This window comes from Muscardinus avellanarius (genome assembly GCF_963383645.1).
Source record: "Muscardinus avellanarius genome assembly, chromosome: 8".
NCBI lineage: Eukaryota > Metazoa > Chordata > Mammalia > Rodentia > Gliridae > Muscardinus > Muscardinus avellanarius.
Genome location: NC_137794.1, coordinates 102,637,659 through 102,658,158, shown reverse-complemented (window position 1 = coordinate 102,658,158; position 20,500 = coordinate 102,637,659). Strand labels below are relative to the sequence as shown.

The 20,500-nt window shown below is 44.5% G+C and overlaps 1 protein-coding gene across 3 annotated transcripts in view; it reads right to left on the bottom strand.

Annotated features, from left to right (window-relative positions):
* Nucleotides 1-20,500, bottom strand: part of PLEKHG1 (pleckstrin homology and RhoGEF domain containing G1) — a gene marked incomplete at both ends in the record, with an annotated part of 141,576 nt that overhangs the window by 34,757 nt on the left and 86,319 nt on the right. For 2 of the 3 annotated variants that reach the window (XM_080699886.1, XM_080699884.1), the window contains 3 exons: nucleotides 1,454-1,604; nucleotides 6,416-6,462; nucleotides 12,806-12,875. In XM_080699886.1, coding sequence (XP_080556012.1) covers nucleotides 1,454-1,604; nucleotides 6,416-6,462; nucleotides 12,806-12,875 — 268 coding nt within the window. The remainder of the gene's footprint in view (nucleotides 1-1,453; nucleotides 1,605-6,415; nucleotides 6,463-12,805; nucleotides 12,876-20,500) is intronic. The other variant, XM_080699885.1, reaches the window with a different exon arrangement.

Below are 20,500 nucleotides of genomic sequence, written 5' to 3'. Positions count from 1 at the left end.
TCTCTCAGTATTAAGTAACTGGGAACCTAGACTCTTCCTTCTCCCGGTGGAACTTCCCATCCGGAAGACTGCAGTGACTCTTAAATGTCATATTAACACAGCTAAGCCAAGAAATGTCCTGGGATAGGTATTCTTCACTTAAGAATTATTTTGGTCACTGATTTAACAAACTTTTCCCACTAAGTCTAACATGTCATTAGGAAGCTAGCCATGGTAGCTGGTGCATGCCTGTAATCCCAGTACTTGGGAGACTGAGACAGTAGAACCATAGTTCGAGGCCAGCTTCAGCTATCTAGTGAGGCCCTCTGCAACTTAGTGGGACCCTGTTTCAAAATAAATAATAAAATATAGGGCTGGGGGTGTAGCTTAGATGTAGAATGCCCCTGAGTTCAATCCCTGGTATCTCACAGACAGACAGACAGACAGACAGACAGACACACACACACACACACACACACACACACACACACACACACAGAGTCATTAGGACAATTTTAAAAATTAAAGTAGCTTCTCTTATGTGGCTTACTAGGCTATCAGTAAGATGCTCCAGAGATGAGTTACCCAGGCAGACAAAGCTGAGGATTTTCTAGAAAGTTGGATTGAAAAAGTTCTCTGGATTAAAATCCCTTTGGGGAAAGATTTCTAAATGTAGTTTAAAAATAATAAACTACAAACACCAGCATATTCTCACTCGGTACGTAGCACCGTGGGGAACGTGGGCACCTTGCAGTTGGAGGCAGACCGACCTGGCCCCGAGCCCGGTTCCTGACCAACCTACTTGGCTCTTACGTCTTGCCAAGGTAAGCGTGTTCCACTTTCAGAGTGCAAATGACTGCAATAAAACTTTTTTATTTTTATCAACCTTCTTAGAGGATAAGAAATGAGAATTTGAGAGCAATGTCTATCTTGGTTAAGCTTTAGGCCTCCTTGAATTTTGTCAAAGTAATGGAAAATACTAGAAAGGGGAAGATATCCAGAAATGATGCCAAGCCCAGCTCAGAGATCACTCACTGAGCTGCGTATCCGTCCTCTCCCCTTCCAGCACCTTCTCTGCTCTCATTCGAGAGCCAATCGATGACAGAGAGCTTTCCCTCCCAACGCCCTACTGAGTGGGGCTTATGGAAATAAAATAAAGCATGAAATAAAATCTGGTTTTCATTTGGATGATAGCTCCCCGCCCAAGGCTGTCACTGGCCAGCACGAGGCACTCCTAAACCCTATCGTGATCCCAGCGAAAATTAATCTTTTGATTTGGCTGTTGTCAACGGGGCTACAGACCCCAAAGGTAAATACCTCTAATTCCTCAAAGCAGATTAGTCAGTTGTAAAGCATGAGAGTGGAAAATGTTTCCATATGTCCATAGCTTCTTCTGGTACCTTCCCCCCAACCTCAATACACACACACGAGCGCTCCATCCCTTTGGCGAGGGCTCGGGCGCAGGAAGACTCACATGCAAGAGGAGATGATACTTGAGGATCCGCTGGACTGGCTTCAGGAGATAGGACCCCAGGGGCAGCGAGTGTTTCAGAGTTTCCTGGCGTTCCCGGAAGAATTTGGCTAGAATCTTGTTCCTCATGCACTCCGTGAGCACGGCCACTGACCTGGAAGAGGAGCAAATGGTCTTTATCCCTGCGAAATGTTTGACGTCCGAGCTTCAACACCAGCCTCAGTGTGAATGCCCTGAGACGGGCAGGGTGGCCACAGGGCTACAGCCAGGCGGCGCAGAACAGATAGGCGTCCCCTGGGTGGGTGGGCTGGAAAAGGCACCGTACTCCGAGGTACTGTGGGTGCCGTGGCCGCGTGATTTCTCAGCAGCAAATTCGCTCTTTCTAGGAGAGGCTGCGCCGCCGTGGCACACGGGGCTTGACAAAAGAATTTAAGTTGGATTTTATCTCCAGCTGTGCCCGCATCTGGGTGTTACTTTACCATGCTCGTAATGCACATTTTATTTACTTTGTGTAGGTCGGATTATAAGGAGTAGACACCTTTGTACTGAAGGAAAAAAATAAAAAAGGATTTCAGTGAGGTGTGGTGGGATATGTCTATCACCCCAGTACTTGGGGAGGCTGAGACAGGAGGATCACAGGTTTGAGACCAGTCTCGGCAACTTAGCGAGAACCTGTTTCAAAATAAGACCAACTAAATAGAGCTGAGGGTACAGCTCGGAGGAAGAATGCTCCTGGGTTCAATCACCAGTACATGTGTGTGTATGTACACACACACACACACACACACACACACACACACACACACACACACACACGTCTCAAAACTGCCCATTGTGGGACCCGGGAGCTTTTCTAAGCTTCTTTGGCATCAGAACTAGCTGTCCAGCAGCCCCTTGGCTGTTTGATGGCTTGCGTTGCAGGCTTGCTGGAGAATTGGAACCTTCCCCATACTGGGAGCACTTGAAGCTCCAGGTTCCCAGAAGTCCCCGGCACAGGGCAGGCATCTGAGGACGATGACCTGGCCCCATTTGTGCCCCGCCCGGGGGAGGAAGGGACCGGCTGTGCCTCTGCCCAGTGTAATCACTGGGGCGTGACTGGCATGAAGAAAGGGGACACCGGTCACCGTGTGATGGCCACTGACACGTCACCGGCCCGGATCCTGGGAGCAGGAAGCCATCGGAGGGGCTGCGACACCTGGCACGCAGACTTGTCAGGCCCAGAGCAAACTGATTGGAGGCAAGGGACAAGAAAACACTTGCCTGTGAATGTGGACACCATGTTGGGCAGAACCCAGAGATGTCATCTTCCCTGAGAACGCCCCGTGAGCTTCTCTCTGTGAACCCAGGTTTCTTAAGAGTTGGACTCAGCGCAAAGCACTTTTCCCAGGAGACCTGTCCTTAAATTACCCTCCCCAGGGCTCACCGCTTCCTACCCCATGGATCTCTAGCTCCTGGGGTACACTGCTGAGTCTGCCCTATCTATGATTTTTGCAGTACTGGGGGATTAAACTCAGGAATGATCTACCACTGAGCTACACCCCAGCCCTTTATATTTTTTATTTTGAGACAAGGTCTCAGTTGCCCAGGCTGGCCTCGAACTTGTGATCCTCCTACCTCAGTCTCTCAAGTACTGGGGTTATAGGCATTGCAGTACCACGCTCATCTTGTACTTTTCTTTCTTAGTAATTCAGAACATCTTTGAAGCCAGGCATCATAGCATATGCTTGTAATCCCAGTACTTGGGAAGCTGAGACAGGAGGATCGCAGATTTGAAGCCAGTCTCGGCAACTTAGCGAGGACCTCTGCAACTTAGTGAGACCCTGTTTCAAAATAAGAAATAAAATTGGACTAGGGGTATAACTTGGAGGTAGAATGCCCCTGGATTTAATCCCCAGTACAAAAAAAATTTCTGATTGCAATTTGGGATGTTTATATTAAGAAAGCGATTCCTCAAACAATATGTTTATAATGAAATGTACAGACATCGGCTTTCCATTTTCCTTATTGGTTCAGATTCTGACCACTGGGTGCAGAGCTCTGCTGATTCTTCAGAGTTTGGATGTATTTTCCCTTCCCTCAGGAAGATGTTGTGAGGAGAAGTGGAGGGTGAGTGGTTCCTCTGGATTAGGGTGCGGTGCTGCTCACCTTTGGCTTATGGACCATGGGATTTCGTTGGGCATCCTACAATTTCCTGATATTTTCAGCACTAAAGTGGAAACAAATACCGTAGGAGAAAGAACTGCTCAAGTGAGACTGTGTCAATGACGGGTGTGTCTGCAGATAAAGATATGTGATCAATGCTCAAATATTCATGCTGGCTGTAGTATTTTTTTTAAAGGGAAAATATGGGCAAAGCATGGTTGGCCACTAACCAAATACATCAGGACACAATATCCTGAGAAATATTTTGGAGACTGTCCTCCTCTAGTGGGAAGCTATTTTATCATCAGTAAACCTGAGCCTCTGGCTTCATGGGCCTTTTCATAAAACCTGCTTTAAAAAAAAACACACATATATGTATATGTATATGTATATGTATATGTATATGTATATGTTTGTGTGTGTGTGTGTGTGTGTGTGTGTGTGTGTGTGTGTGTGTGTGTGTGTGTGGTGTTGCTGGTGATTGAACCTAGGGGCATTCTATCTCCAAGCTCCAGCTCCAGCCATATTTTTTTTTTTTTTTTAATATGGAACAGGGTCTTACTAAATTGCAGAAGCTGGATTTGAACCTGCAATCCTCCTGTTTCAGCCTTCCAAGTATTGGGATGATAGGTGTGGGCCACCACCATGCTCGGCTAAATCTAATTTGTGTGTGTGTGTGTGTGTGTGTGTGTGTGTGTGTGTGTGTGAGAGAGAGAGAGAGAGAGAGAGAGAGAGACAGACAGACAGACAGACAGACAGACAGACAGACAGACAGACTGATTGACTGACTGGGGATGGAACCCAGGGGCATTCTACCTCCAAGCTATACCCCCAGCCTTATTTTTCATTCTTTATTTTGAAACAGGGTCTCACTAAGTTGCGAAGGGCCTCACTAAATAGTTGAGGCTAGCCACGAACTGCGATCTTCCTGTCTCAGCCTCCCAAATGCTAGGATTACAAGTGTGTGCTATCATGCCTGGGCTAAACCTGATTTTTTTTTTTTTTTTTTTTTTTTTTTGGTGGTACTGGGGATGGAACCCTTCTACCTCCAGGCTACACTCCCAGACCTATTTTATATTTTTTAATTTGGAAACAGGGTCTTTTAAGCCAGCGAGGCTGGCTTCAAACCTGCACGATCCTCTTGTCTCCGCCTCCCAAGCGTGGGGATTACAAGCGTGCACCACCATGCCCGGCTAAACCTGATTTTTTAAAATAATTTTTTGTACCCTTAAAATGCATTTTTGGTAATAGGGATTGAGCCTACTATATTTGAGCTCTACCTGAAATCTTTTTTAGTTTTTATTTTGAAATAGGGTCTCGCAAATTGTTGAGGGTCTTGCTAAGTTGCTGAGGCTAGCCTCGAACCTGTGATCCTCCTGTCTCAGCCTACCAAGTACTGCGATTATAGATGTGCACCAGCACTCCCTGCATAAAACCTGCTTCCTGGGGCTACTTCCTGAGCAGGGATGCCCGGGAACCCATTTCTTCTTCCTTGCCGTAGCTGGCTTCTCTTCCACCAGTGTTTACTTAGGGGTTCATCTTTGACAAGACTGGCCGGATGGTGTATAAAATCTTCCCAGCTTTCTCCTTTTCCTGGCTGGTCTCCGAGCTAACTTGACACCCACTAATAATGTGGGTGAAAAGCAAAATAAAAGGGCAGGGGTGATCACAAAACTTCAGACCTGTGCCAGGATGGAAGGGCCAGGAGCCCGAGGTCTGAGAAACCTCTGTTCAAATGCTTGCTGGTCACGCATCGGCTCTGAGCCCCTCCTGCTCTCAGAGCCTCGGTATCACTCATTCATAAAATGGGGATGGGTGGGGGAGGGTGGCGATGATCGTGCCCTCGTTGAGAACCTATTGGGTGCCAGGTTCTGGGATGGGTATTCTGTGTCTCTTTAACTCCTATGTATCCCTGTATGGCCATGGATGTTAAATTCAATTTTACAGTCATTAGGAGTCAATAAATTCCCAATAATTGTCTTTTGGAGCAAAAATAAGTGCGTGCTGCTGTGGCCCTTTGTCTTGGGCCCTTCCTGGTCAATCCAGGCTGCCCCCTAACCTCCCCTCCTGCCACTGACTTCTGGTGTCAGCAAAACCGAGCCAAGGGCCTTGGGGAGACAATGAACCCCTTTTCTTATGATCTGTCCTTTCTCTGAACTCTATAAAAATGTGTATTGTTCATAAAATGAACAGAGGAAAGCAAGAACCTGTTTTCTCCCCAGCTGACTCACATAAGCTCATTAGCAGTATTTCCCAGTCTCAACACGGCACGCACGGAAAACGGCGAAGAGAACGGGCGCGTAGCTTGATTCCAATGGCTCCCCTAGTTCTCCCTTGGAGACACCCAGTAATCTTCTGGTCTCTCTTACAGTCTCACCTGCCCTGGTTCTGTTCCCCAAAGCCCAAAGGGATCAGTCAGTATCAGGACTACTCTGTAATCTGTTCTCTGCACACTTTACAGTTTCCCACAGTATTCAGCACGGGGTCAGGCAGACCAGGCCCGGGGACCAACCCGGCTGGATCTACAGACTCAAAACATTATGAAGAGCCGGGCGTGGGGGCGCATTCTTGTCATCCCAGCGTATGGGAGGCTGAGACCGGAGGATCGCAGTTCGTGGACAGCCTCAGCTACTACTTAGTGAGGTCCTTTGCAACTCAGTGAGACCCTGTTTCAAAATAAAGAATAAAAAACAGGGCTGGGGTGTAGCTCAGAGATAGAATGTCCCTGGCTTCCATCCCCAGTACCGCACACACACAAAAAACAACAACAAAAACAACATTATGAAAGTCGTGGAAAGTGCCCCCACTCCTGCCGACCCATACCTGGGGTAGTTGGTGCAATACTGGGTGTAAATGTGGAAGTCTTCACTCTGCCAGGAAACAAAAGAAACCTTAATAGGCAAAAGAGCGCTACTGTCGGCATTCATTTAAAAACAAAAAAAGAAATTGCATTTGGACCTTTATATTTCCTTCTCCCATCGAGCCCGCCTGTCTCGGGAGCCGCTGTGGCTCATCTCTGCCCCCTATTATGTACCCAGAACCGCATACACTCAAACTCATTTGAGCCCAATAAACATTTATTGAGCACCTGCTGTGTTCCAGTGAATCTGAAAACAAATCGCAAGAGAATGGAAATAAAGTTTCTGCCCCGGAGGTGCTCACGGTTCTCTGGTGGCTACGCGGTGTGGAAAGGGGATTTAAGCAGGTGACAATATGCAAGAGACCGTTTTGTTTTTTTATGTCACTGTAATTTCACGAATATAAAGTTAGTGAATTTTGACTGTTTTCTGTTAATCATCTTTACCAATGCTCAAATTATCCCTTCTTTTGGAGCACGGGCCTCTGAAGTGCATGATCCGATCTTCCGTGCTATCTGCCGTGATGAGATGGTCCAGACCCTCCGTGAGTCTCACCCTACGCACTCTTCATGAGCCGCTGACCCATCGGTAGGATGTGGATGGAGGCCCCCGCGGGCGGGTAAGGATGCTCTGGCTACTGGGTTAATCATTATTACTGGGGCTTTTCAGTGAACAGAGCAAGAGGTATAGTGTTTGTTTTTCAAAGGAAAAAATACTTAGACAGGTTGAGCATTCTTAACCTAAACATCTGAAAAGCTCTAAAATCTGAAAAAAATTTGAGCACCCCATGATCTCATAAGTGGGTCATTCTATACCTGACCTCATGTGACAGGTGGCGGCCAAGAGGCAGGTGCCTTAAAAAATTATATAAAATTATCTCCAGGCTAGGTGTGTAAGGAGCATAAATGAATTCTGTGTTTCTCCTTGAGTCCTATCCCCAAGGTAGTTCATTTGTATATGCAAATATCCCCCAGTCCCCCAAAATCTGAATTCTGAAATACTTCTGATCACAATTATATATATTTATCCTCAGTGCCACAAACTATATAAAATATAAACATTTTTAGCAGTACAAGGGATTGAAACCAGAGGTGTTCTACCTCTGGGCTACACCTCCAGTCCTATTTAAAACAAAATTTAATTTTGAAACAGGGCCTTGCTAAGTTGCCCGGGGCCTCTCTAAGTTTCTGAGGCTGGCCTCAAACCTGTGATCCTCCTGTCTCAGCCTCCAAAATCCTAGGGTTACAGGCATGTGTCACCATGCCTGACTTGATCTCAAATATTTTGGATAAGAGATATTCAAACTGTAATTCAAATGTATGTCATCAAGTATATATGCAATTTGTTTCATTTTCTTTTCAATTTTTAGACACAATTTTTTTAAACCTTAGCTTTGTTTTATAATTAAATATTTTATTTTACTTTGGTATTGGGGATTGAACCTAGAGCACTTTACCAATGAACTTCATCCCCAGCTCTTTTGAATTTGACGTGGAGACAAGATCTTGCTAAGCGCACAAGTTGCCTTTGAATTGTATCCTCTCAGGCCGGGCGTGGGCACGCCTGTCATCCCCGCGCTTGGGAGGCGGAGACAGGAGGATCGCACAGGTTCGAAGCCAGCCGTGCGCGCTGGCTTAGGAGACCCTGTTTCCAAATAAAAAGTATAAAATAGGTCTGGGAGTGTAGCCCGGAGGTAGAAGGGCTTCCAGGAACCCCAGTACCACCAATAAATAAATAAATAAATAAATAAATAAATAAATAAATAAATAAATAAATGTATCCTCTTGCCTTCATCTCCAGAGGCAGCGGGATTATAGGCATGTGTCACCGTGCTTGGCAAAATATTTACATTTTATAAAAGGCAGTTCTAAAAAGAAATACATAAAGAGGTGTAACCTCAGTTGGATGTTGTGGTTCATGCCTATAATCCCAGTACAGGAGAGTCATGGGTTCATGACCAGCCTCAGCAATTTAGTGAGGCCCTGTGTCCAAATAAGAAATAAAATTGGGCTGGGGGTATAACTCAGAGGTAGAATGGCTCTGGGTTTAACCCCCAGCATGACACAGACATTCATATTCTCCCTCTCCCTCTCCCTCTCCCTCTCCCTCTCCCTCTCCCTCTCCCTCTCCCTCCTCTCTCTCTGTAAAACAGAGAGTAGCTCAGAGGTAGAATATCCCTGGGTTCAATCCCCAGTAAGTCCCCTCCACCTCCAATGCACAGCCCAACCCCTATTATTTTCTACTTAAGTCTGCTTTCTCCTTTCTCCTAATTTAATCTCAAAGATGGTCTTTTAAAAACACAGACATATCCTTCCTTTCTTAGATGAGCAAACCATGTTAAACTAGTGATTCTCAAACCTGGGTGGGCATCAGAGTCGGCCGGAGGCCTTGCTAAAGCACAGATCTCTGGGGCCCGTCACCAGCTCCTGAGTCAGCAGGTCTGAGACGGGGCCTGAGAACTTGCATTTCTCACAAGTTTCCTGATGATGCCGACGCTGCAGGTCCAGGGACCACACTGTGAGAAGCACAGATCTCTGCGCCCACACGCTGTCAGTCACCCCTCTCCTCCAGGGCTGGACATAGATATTCTTTATCTGCGTCTGCACATATACTATGGTTTATTCAATTCGCTTGTTTAGGGACAATGGGCTTATTTCTAGTCTTTTGCAGCAACAAATATTACTTCAAAGAGCAACATCATTCTAAGTGAGTTTTGTCATTTTACCCTTGGAACAGGCTTCTGGAAGTCCAACTGGCAGGCCGCAGGGTGAATTCTGGTGCTAGATACAGCCACATTCCTCTCTGTGGGTCTCTGCCATTTTTTACTTCTGCCCAGTTGTGAGAACTTCTGTTTCCCTGTGAACTCTTTGGTATTTTAAACATTGCACCAGATTTTTGAGCAGAGTATATAAGAAAGAAGAAAGGGGGAAGGGATGGGGACGGAACTGGGGAAGGGCTAGATGAGCGATGCGTGCATGTGTGCCTCTACCATCTTGTAGATGTATGACTACAATGCACCAATAAAAAAAATTTTAAAAATTGAAACGTGTGGTCAAATTTTAAACATGGAAAGATATAAATATCTTGATTTCTGGCATCTCCTGAAGAAGTACAGGGTCCATGGGCTGTGGGCTCACAGTTTCACAGTACAAACACTATCTCATGAGACGATGCAAGACCCTGAGTAGCTATAGCTTCTACCCGGGCCCTGAAGTCACCCTGCGGCTCCCAAAGGCACCTATGGGTGCTGGAGGTGGCCCTGGCTCTAGGGCTGAGAAAAGCAGGGTGGCCTGTCCGAGGTCTTCAGGAAGTGGACACTGGCCTGGAGTGGTTTCCTGGATCTGCTCACACACCCTCCATGTTTCCTGTTTAATTTCCTGCCTCCTGCCGTAGTCGACTTGGCACTAAACATCATCAGACCTGCCTTTCTTCACATTTTAGGATCTTTAGAGTCATTTGAAATGTTTAAAAAAATAACAGCCTCAATAGAAATATGTTTCGACCGCATCCCAGGGTTTACCTGTCTGCACACAGCCCACAGAAGGCCTCCAGACTTCTGTACAATACCATCTTGGGGCATCATAGTTTCATTCCTATCTTAGAGAGTTTGGGCTTAAATGAGCTATATATCCTTAATATAGAGTCAAATACAGGTTTGAGCTTAGATTTGTAAAGCTCCGTGAACTTTCCAAAGAGTGGTTCTACACAAAAATCAATACCTTGTAGGTCCTTTCATGCTTAAAGGTCATTACTTAGTATATAGGCCACCAAATCCTTCTTCAGATATATTTAGGGGAATCTATTATACAAACCAGAAACAAATAGATACAGCCTTCTAGTTATTCAATTCTTTCAAACTGTAGAAATGATGTAGAAATGAAGTAATTACGACAGTCCCAAATCAGGTAGTCAGGGCTGTCCAACTGGGCATACAGGGCGAACAGCCACAGAGTAGGTAACGAGAGCAGAGAACTCTACGTGACTTCTGCAACAGTCTTCCTCTGTTGCACATGCTCAGCTTCCTGGGAAGTTTTCTTGGACACTCTAAGAAAGGCTTAATACACTGTAGATAGCATCTAGAGAAGGCAGCATTTTCTTGAATTCACTCTAATGGTATGACTATCCAATTACAGTATTTGGGGGGAACAATTCCAATACATGTGCTGTGTGTGTGTGTGTGTGTGTGTGTGTGTGTGTGTGTGTGTTGTTTTCACAGGCTCTTAAAAAGAGAGGCATCACAGGAAGGCATCTCTGCCTCCCTCCTGCAGGTTGCCCAGGGTCAGCTCCACTGACAGTCAAGATGAGAGATGGTTGTGAAGGTGGAGGTGCAGCCTGTCCAGGTGCTTCCAGAGCCGTAGGTGGCCACAAGTGCTCACGGGAGCAGGATTGGTTTGCACCCATGAGCACTTGTGGCCACCTACGGCTCTGGAAACTCTTATTTCTGTCCTTCAGAGACCTCCAGCTATTCTTCCTATGGGAGTGGAGGGAAGAAGCAACTGTATCCTCTGTGTGTCCGTCAGAATTTCCTTAAGCCACACAAAAGTAAGCCAGGTCAAAGATGAACCTCGCTCAATCCCCAGTGATCGAGATGAAAGCAGGAGTCAACAGCCGCTCTGCCTCCTTCGCTAATAACCTCTCAATTAAAGCAATTTTCCATTCCTGCCAGAGCCGAGCAGCTGGTGGCGTTTCAGAAGAAGTAACATCTTCTAGATTTCAGAGTGCCGAGTGAGAAGCCAGTTACGCCACAACCACGCTCCCTCACCATTCCCGCTTCTATGTGAAAGTGCGGAGTGCCCAAGTCAGTCGTCTAATTAAACTTGGCAGTATTACAATGAAAAATAAGACTTGGGAGTTTGGCAAGGAGGCACATAAACAATCTTTTATGTGAATAATTAAGCCAGAGCTAAGCATCTGCTGGAACATCTTTAATCAGCTTGTGATTACAGTTACCAGCCAAAGCCAAACGTTTCCGAAAGCTTCTGTGCTGTGGTTATTTTAACATCTCTTGTTTGATATACTTGGCCTATCATTTTACCATGTCTCCCTTTCCCATTTCTTTCTCCTGTCCAAATTCCTATGCTTTAGGAGAATCTGTTACGACACAGGCGACTTGGTGTGCCTGAGCATAGACTGACATTTTGCATGTGAACACAGGCAGACACGCACAGTCAAGAGAGTTCATACGCCAGGCCATCAGCCGCCTTGGAGGCACTTCAATAAAACCCAGGGCGTTATGTTTGGATGCAAAGCCACCTGAATGGACCTGTAGCCATCAGACACAAACCTGTGGAACAAGTTTGCAGCCAGGTCAGGCCGGGACAGCATCCTAAGTACACTCTGGATTCTGGACTCTAAAAGAGGTGCCAATCCATGGCCGCCCCAGAGCACGCTCAGGAACTTCGCTTAAACCTTTGTTTATTTCAAACCTTTGAAACCACATGAAGTTTTGTTCAAAAACAGTTTCTGCTGGAGGTTTCTCGAACAAAAGTGGTTTGATTTAAAAAAAAAAAACTAAAAACAGGATAGGATTTGAAATATACCAGGTAGCATGTTGGGGAAGCAATGTGGTTAAGACTCCTTCCAAGTTCAGGGTCTAGAGTCACTGCCGAGCAAGTGTTGAAAGTTTCAGCTATTTTTGTGTTTTCCCAAACATCAGTGCAGTGTCAGGAAAATAAGAGTGCATTTCTAAGTTAATTCTGCTTCTTTTTTATCCGTCAAAAGATAATTAGAGCCGGGCGTGGTGGCGCATGCTTGTAATCCCAGTACCTGGGAGTCTGAGACAGGAGGATCGCAGGGTTGAAGCCAGCCTCAGAACTTAGTGACGCTCTCAGCAACTTAATGAGAGTCTGTTTCCAAATAAAAAATATAAAATAGGTCTGGAGGCATAGCATGGGGGTAGAAGGCCCCTGGGTTTCATCCCCAGTACCATACACACATAAACACACATACACGCACAAGATAATTATAGAGACCAGGCTAGGACCACATATACCACATATAAAGCATTTAGGTTCTAATGTAATTTTATAAGTGTTTAGTGATCTGTCATATATATTTATTTTTCTAACATTATTATCCTTGGACTCTTCTCTCCCAAGCTGCTAGTGTTTCCTAGGAAATAGTGAGTGATTACTCAGTTAGTACACAAGTGCTAGGATGATTACTAAGTTAGAATCTTCTTCTTCCCAGTAACAGTATTATTTTTTTCTCTGCTACTAGAAACAAAAACAAAAACCCCAGAGAGATTAGTGGTAACACTCATCCACATAAGAAACAAACCATTCCTTCTAACTCTGCAATGGCAATAATCCATACTTTCCACTTTGGCTGGCCCAGAAAAATAAATCCTGCTTACCTTGGACACGAAGCATTCTGCTATGGCCACGGGGTCATTTTCACAGTTTTCCAAATCCTGTAGAAGTTCACTAATTAAAAAAAAAAGTCAGGAAATATTAGATTGCAGTCTTTTGGTTGAGAGCATTTTGTAGAACTTAAAAGTGTCAAACATTTCTGATGGCATTTATAAGGAATCATATAACTGGACTGTGTGTGTGTGTGCGTGTGTGTGCGTGTGCGTGTGTGTGCGTGTGCGCGCGCATGCGTGTGCATGTGCGTGTGTGTGCGTGCGCGTGCGTGTGCGTGTGTGTGTGTGTGTAGGGAAAGAGGGTGTCCACTGTCGTTGTAGGAAAGGTCCCAGGGTCATGGAAGAGCAGAGCTTTAACAGCTGGACGAGCAGCTCTCACAGCCGAGCTAAGCCCTGCCCGGCCTTCGAGCTTTCTGGATGTTTGTCACCTGCTGCACGTTCACATCTGTTCATCGTCTACGCATCCACGCATCAGGTCGCTGCCCGCGTACCGCTTAGCACAAGGCATTAAGAACACACAGTGAGCAGGCCGGGCGTGGTGGCGCACGCTTGTCATCCCCGCGCTTGGGAGGCGGAGACAGGAGGATCGCACGGGTTCAAAGCCAGTCGCGCGCGCTGGCTTAGGAGACCCTGTTTCGAAATATAAAATAGGTCTGGGAGTGTAGCCCGGAGGTAGAAGGGCTTCCAGGAACCCCAGTACCACAATAATAATAATAATAATAATAATAATAATAATAATAATAAATAAAAGAAACAAAAGAACACACAGTGAGCAAAATGAATCTATGCTGTCCCTGGACTCCTGGAGCTCCCAATGATGTCAGGACTCAGAGACAAATCACACTAGCAAGAACGATGTGCGAGGGGAGGATACCTCGCTCCTCGTGTAGGTGGACATGGATTCATAGACGTACTCCCATTCATCTAAGTAATATTACTTCATTGTGTGACTATATCATCATTCATTTAATTATTTTCTCACAGAATTCTGTAGGTGGAATTGTTGGGTTAAAGGCCATTCTCAGTATAAATGCCAACACATCTCCAAATTACACCCCATATAAATTGTATTAATGAACATTTAGTATGTTAGGTGTTCATTTTAAGGCATTGTATTTTATATATAAATCTGTATATATGCGTGTGTGTGTGTGTGCGTGTGTGTGTGTGTGTGTGTGTGTGTGTGTGCGCGCGCGCATGGTACTAGGGATTGAACCAAAGAGCATTCTACTTTCAAACTATACCTTCAGTTCTTTTTATTTATTTTTTGAAACAAGGTCACTAGGTTGCTGAGAGTTTCACTAAACTACTAAGGCTATTCTCAAACCTGTGATCCTCCTATCTCAGCCTCCCAAGTACTGATATTACAGATGTGGAATCCATGCCCAGCTATATATATTATACAATTATATGATAAATTATATGCTTACAATTATATTACAACTATAGTATTTTTATAATTATATATTTTTTGTGGTACTGGGGTTAAGCTCAGGGTTGCTCACCTCCAAGCTACATTTCTAGCCTAATTTTATGTTTTATTTTGAAACAGGGTCTTGATAAATTGCGGAGGCTGGTCTCGAACCTGCAATCCTCCTGTCACAGTCTCCCAAGTGTTGAGGTTACAGGTGTGTGCCACTACCCCTGGCTTGTATATTATGTTTTTGATAAAAGTTAAAGAGTTCTACAGGATTATGATAAAATGGTTTCTTGCTTTGTGCTTCTCATTACCAACGACCCCAACTGAGAAGCAGGTTTGTGGCATTAGCTAACTCCGAGCAGCAGGTCCCATTTGTGAACATTTTCATAATAAATTCTCATTATTTTTCAGTTTTAGCTATTACCTACTTCTTGTTTTCCTCATACTTCCACTCCTGACATTTTCTTAATCAGTTCTATTTTGTAATTTAATAAAATTCCATGTCCAAATGTACACCCTTAAGACCACGGGAATATTATTATTTCCAGTCCAGTTGTGGTGCATACTAAGATTTCCTTTCCTCCTTGTAGAACTGGAACTGTGTTTCCCCTGGAGCCAAAATGGTGCCTGCTTTGTAATATTTGTCCCTCCCCGCTCTGCTTTGTTTTCAAGGTCTGTACCACTCATTTATCCTCAAACTCTGGGCCAAGAGTATGAACCTCACGCAGCTGCATCAGAGCATCAGATAGCCTCTGGCTGCCGGGCTTTGCTGGGGCCTGGCTCCTGGAGTCAATGTCCTGCTCTGTCCTGCAGGGCTGCTGGGGGCCCTCCCTCCACGCCCCCCCAGGATGGCCTGCGCTCGCCCCCTACCTGGGTGCCTTGCTTCTTAGATGCTATTTCCATTGTATTCTTTCCTATAGGAAAACTTCAATATCAAGTAGTTTTCTGAGTCAGGGTACTAGGAGGTAAGTTTCCCAAGACTCTTCCAGTTTCAAAATATTCTCCTTCACCCTGGCAAATAAAGTCAGTGGATAGAGAATCCCTGTTGGGAGCATTTTCTCTGAGCACTAGGGAGCCGTGTGGTCCTGTAAATCCTAATGCTGCTGTTGAGAGTCCAGCACCGTTCTGATAATCCACATGATCTGTTCTTGTTTTAATTCTGGAAGCTTCTTAGAATTTTGTCTTTACTAAGGTAATTCTGAAGCTTTATGATGGTCGGCTTGAGAGTTCATGCACTGGGCCCATTTAAAAATCTGGGAGCTGATCTTGATCTCTAAGTGACCCCTCCTTTGGAAGGTCCACAGAATACTATTTTATAAAAAGACTGAGTTGCTGGGCATGATGGCACAAGCCTGTAATCTCAGCACTTAGGAGGCTGAGACAGAAGGATCACGGGTTTGAGGCCAGCCTCTGTAACTTAGTGAGACCATATTTTGAAAATAAAAAGGGCCGGGAATATAACTTGGAAGTAGACTACTCCTGTGTTCGATCCCCAGTAAAACACACACACACACACACACACACACACACACACACACACACATCCTGAGATGCTACTGGATTTTTCCTTCCACACTATCATGAGGTAGAAGATAGCAGCCCTTCTTCAGGGGCCACATGGCTTTCTGCATAGACAAATGGACAGCAGGCCCAGATCTGAGAAGTCTGCCCTTTCCTACTAAGTCAAAGAAAAGAGTTCCATAAAAATGTAAAACAATTCCAAAACAAACATAACTAGAGTGGAAAAAGTGGTAAAATTGTTTCCTTTGAAAAAGATATGGGTTTATTTATTACTGTTATTACTACATAAATTGATATTTTAACAATTTCTCAGTTTTAGTTTTTAACAGGGTCAATGAAACATACTAAAACACAAACAACAGAGCTTTGTTGATCTTTAACCCTTTTTAAGCATTTTTAAGAAACCCTGGGACCAAAAAGCTTAAGAACTTCTGTTCCTAAATTACTTAGATGTTGCCGGGCGTGGTGGCGCACTCTTGTAATCCCAGCATTTGGGAGGCTGAGACCTGAGGATCGCGGTTCGTGGACAGCCTCAGCTACTTAGTGAGGCCCTCCGCAACACAGTGAGACCAGGTTTCAAAATAACGAATAAAAAAAAATAATAATAATAAAAATAAATTACTTAGATTTTTCCTTGCCTACATTGTTGAAGGTCTTGTTACTGATCCTCTAATTTTTCTCCTCCTCCTCCTTTTTCTTCTTTTAATTTCCATCTTCTTATTTATTGTCTTTTTGGGGGGTGTATTTTCCACCCCTTTTATTGACTTCTCCTGTCTTTTCCTGCAATCAGCTGCAATCTGTTATTTGGTATCAACTCTACAGAAAAAAGTTCCAGCCTCACATTGGACATGGAGGAGCGTTTTGATGGGCTTTTGGATAAGGGTGGCCATTCTTCTTTGGTAGTCCTTTGAAACCCAGCAGGTTTGCTGGGACCTGACGCCACACCAGCCGATGACCGACCAGCACTGTGACTTTGAAATTCGCTGCCTAGTTTTCACTTTGAAAGGACTTTTCAGGACAGTCCCACTTTCAAACACTCTTCTCAGTGTTCTTATAAAAGATATCTGCTTTGTAGGACTATCTTTAGCTTGGAGAATAGAGTTGTGATATGTATGTCATTATATAATGTTTAGAGAAAGATGGTGTGATTAAATCAAAGGCCGTTGGAATCTAATCTAAACTAATATAAGCATGGCCTCAGCAGGGGACAGGAAGAAAGGCAGGGGAGGGACCAGCCACAGGGACACGGGGGCCAGTGGGTCCCTGCTGGCCAGTGGTAGCCTGGAGAGAGGTTTCGTGTCATCTCCTCAGAGCTCAAGAGAAATGCTCCATGGCGGATCTCTAACTTCCTGTGTTCTAAACACCACGCTCAGCGCGCTCCCCCCAAACATTACTCTCTCCTCCGGAGTGCACTCTGGGTGGAGGCAGTGTCTGGGCCACCCAGGCTCTAGGTGCACCGAGGTTGCAAATCTAAGACAAAGGAGCTGGGTTTTGGTGAGCAATTGAGCGTGTGGAAACAGAAGCATGCCTAACTATAAGAAATACCTAGCCGAGCGTGGTGCTGCACGCTTGAAATCCCAGCATTGGGGAGGCTGAGACAGGAAGATCGCAGTTTGAGGACACCCTCAGCTAGTTAGTGAGGCCCTTTGCAACTCAGTGAGACCCTGTTTCAAAATAAGAAAGAAAAAATAGGGCTGGGGGTGTAGCTTGGCAGTAGAATGCCCCCGGGTTCCTTCCCCAGTACCGAAGGGAAAAAAACAATAATGCTGGGAGTAGTGTTACACAACTACAATCCCAGTTCTTGGGAGGCTGAGACAAGAGGGTCGCAGGTCTAAGGCCAGCCTCAGCAACTTAGTGAGACTGTTCCAAAATAAAAAAATAAAATAGGGCTGATGGTAAAATGTCTCTGGTTTCTAGTACTAAAATAAAATAGAATAGAAATAGGAATAGGTGCAGAGCCACAGGAGCACAGCCAGGCCTCATTTATTGAAGATCTTCCACCAAGACCAGAAATAGGACTGTCTGACTCAAATTACAGCCTTTGTGGTGGAGGCTATAGATTTCTCACTGCATTAGTGTAACTAATGGACCGCTGGACGTGCGTGGTAAGAGGAAGGGGTGACTCACAGATGAAGTTTGTATTCAGAGCTAAAATTAGGTCACCTTGCCTTCAGGATTTGGTATTTATTCTAAACATTTTCCCATGAATAATTACATTTTTATTATTTTGAGTAGGACCATGAAAAAGCAAATGACAGATTCCTTCCTTAAGCTGGGGCCCATTGCTCGGTGGGCAAGCCGAGGAGACTGTTCTCCTGTGTAGGACGTGTTATGTGTGAAACGTCCTCCGAAGGCAGAAGTGAACTTGAAGGCAGGAGCTGGCTCAGGGCTCTTATCCACTGAAGGCGCGAGCCTTACTGCTTTACACTAAAGGAGCGTAGCAATGGGCCTTCCCCTTCCACTGTGCACGGACTCTGATAGTACTTCCTGTTCCCACCCCTAACCAGGTCCTTGTAACATGAGCAGAGACCCACAGAGAGGGGATGGAAAATGTTCCATGAGGTTGACTGAAACATTAGCTGGAGCCTGAAAACTCCAGCCAAAAAAGAGCCTATGAGTGAAAATATTTTTACCATTATGTAAAAGCTAGAGACATTTTGGTAGAATGAAAATACACTAAAAAAAGAAAACAGTCCCACCTCCCTTTACGTTGTTGTTATAGGTAGCCCATAATTCTCTTCCTAAATTACACTGACAGGAGTGGAGGACATGGCCCTAAGAATTTTCTTTTATCTTAAGATGTATATAACTCCCGCTACAATGGTTTTACTGGCCTCTTCAGACAAAATTAATTGGACGTTCCCCAGCGTTCCCAAAGGATTCTGTTCATCCCTCAGTCAGATGCTGATTTATACAATGTTGTCTTTCCTTGTCTCTGTACCGCTAGGCCTCGCACCATGGGCAGTGATGCAACACGGATCTACTGGAAAAAGATAAAGAGCGGAAGGAAATGGGAAATTTTTACCCTGCTCTTTTGAGGAAGGGAGTGAGCTTGGATGCATTTAATCTGCTAAGAAACAATTTAAACATAAGAGTTCAATTTGAAGGAATCGTCTTTATTGCCTCACCCATTGCTTTTAAAGATTCAAGTTACAGTTTAGATAACTTTTCTCTATTTCAAAAGAGGGATGCTGTAAGAAAAAAAAGTTGGTTATTTCTTCTTCGGTTGGCAGTCAAAAAAAGCTTGGGGATTTTTCAGTGGGCTGGTTCAAATAGGGGAAAGTGGTTCCTTTTGACTAGCCCAGTTTCCTGACCATCTGGAGACTTGTTCCAGACTCCAAACCAGACATTTAAATTTCTAGGTTAGCATAGAGATTATGAGAAAGAGGCATTTGGCCAACAAAAAGAAAACAAAAGCAAAACCTCAATCATATTCCAAAATGTTTCAGGATAGAAGATTTTATGAAATAACGATTTTAACCTTGTCATATGTCAACACTGAACAAAGAAAGAAAAGTTATATAGTAGTGTTATTTGTGAATGTGCACGACAAATTCTTTTAAAAGATACAAACAAATCAAACTCATCGGCTCATAAATAAATGAAACATCATGACCAGGTGGGATTTACTCATGTAACACTATGTGTGGCTCAAATCTGAATGGCGATATAATTCACATTATGAATAGATGGAGTAAAATCACGTGTTAATTTTATTAGCGGTATAGTGGTGAAGTCCTAATAGGACAAGTGTCTATCTAAATCCCATAGCAGACATTATACTTACTGGTAAAACATTTCTGCAAATGTCAAAAAGAAAAGGATACCAACTTCTGAACAACGTTATTCAAGAAGACTCACACAAAGCAATAAGACAAGAAAAAGACAAACAGGAGAAGAACTGGAAAAGCCAACAAAGGATTCTTCTCATTTCCCGACCTCACTGTGTGCATGTCTAAGAAAATCTACAGACCACTACTGGGACTAATAGGAAAGTTCAGAAAGTCAGTTCAGTATAGCATCTACCTATAAAAACCAACAGCATGCCTCCTAGATGATAATAATAGCTAGTTAAAAGGACAAAAAATATTCTAGTCAAAATGATATCAGGAGCAGGGCGTGGTGGTGCACGCTTGTCATCCCAGCCTTTGGGAGGCTGAGACGGGAGGATTGAGGATCGTGGACAGCCTCAGCTACTTAGCGAGGGCCTCTGCAACTCAGTGAGAGGTGTTTCAAAATAAAGAATAAAAATTAAAAAAAAAAAAACTAGGGCTGGGGGTATAGCTTGGAGGTGAAATGACCCTGGGTTCCATCCCCGGTAACACACACACACACACACACACACACGAACTCCTATAGATAAGGATAAGAAAGATCCTACATCCCAACAGGAAACAGGCAATGAGTAGGAGCCAGAAACACATTACACAAGAAATCTAAGTAGCTGTAGCACATGCTTGTAATCCCAGTACTTGAGAGGCTGAGGCCCTCTGCAACTTAGTAAGACCCTGTTTATTATTTATTTATTTATTTATTTATTTATTTATTTTGGTGGTACGGGTTCCTGGAAACCCTTCTACCTCCAGGCTACAGTCCCAGACCCATTTTTATAGTTTTATTTGGAAACAGGGTCTCTTCGGCTGGCTTTGAACCAGTGTGATCCTCCTGTCTCTGCCTCCCAAGCATGGGGATTACAAGCGTGCGCCACCACGCCCAGCTAGTAAGACCCTGTTTAAAAATAAAGG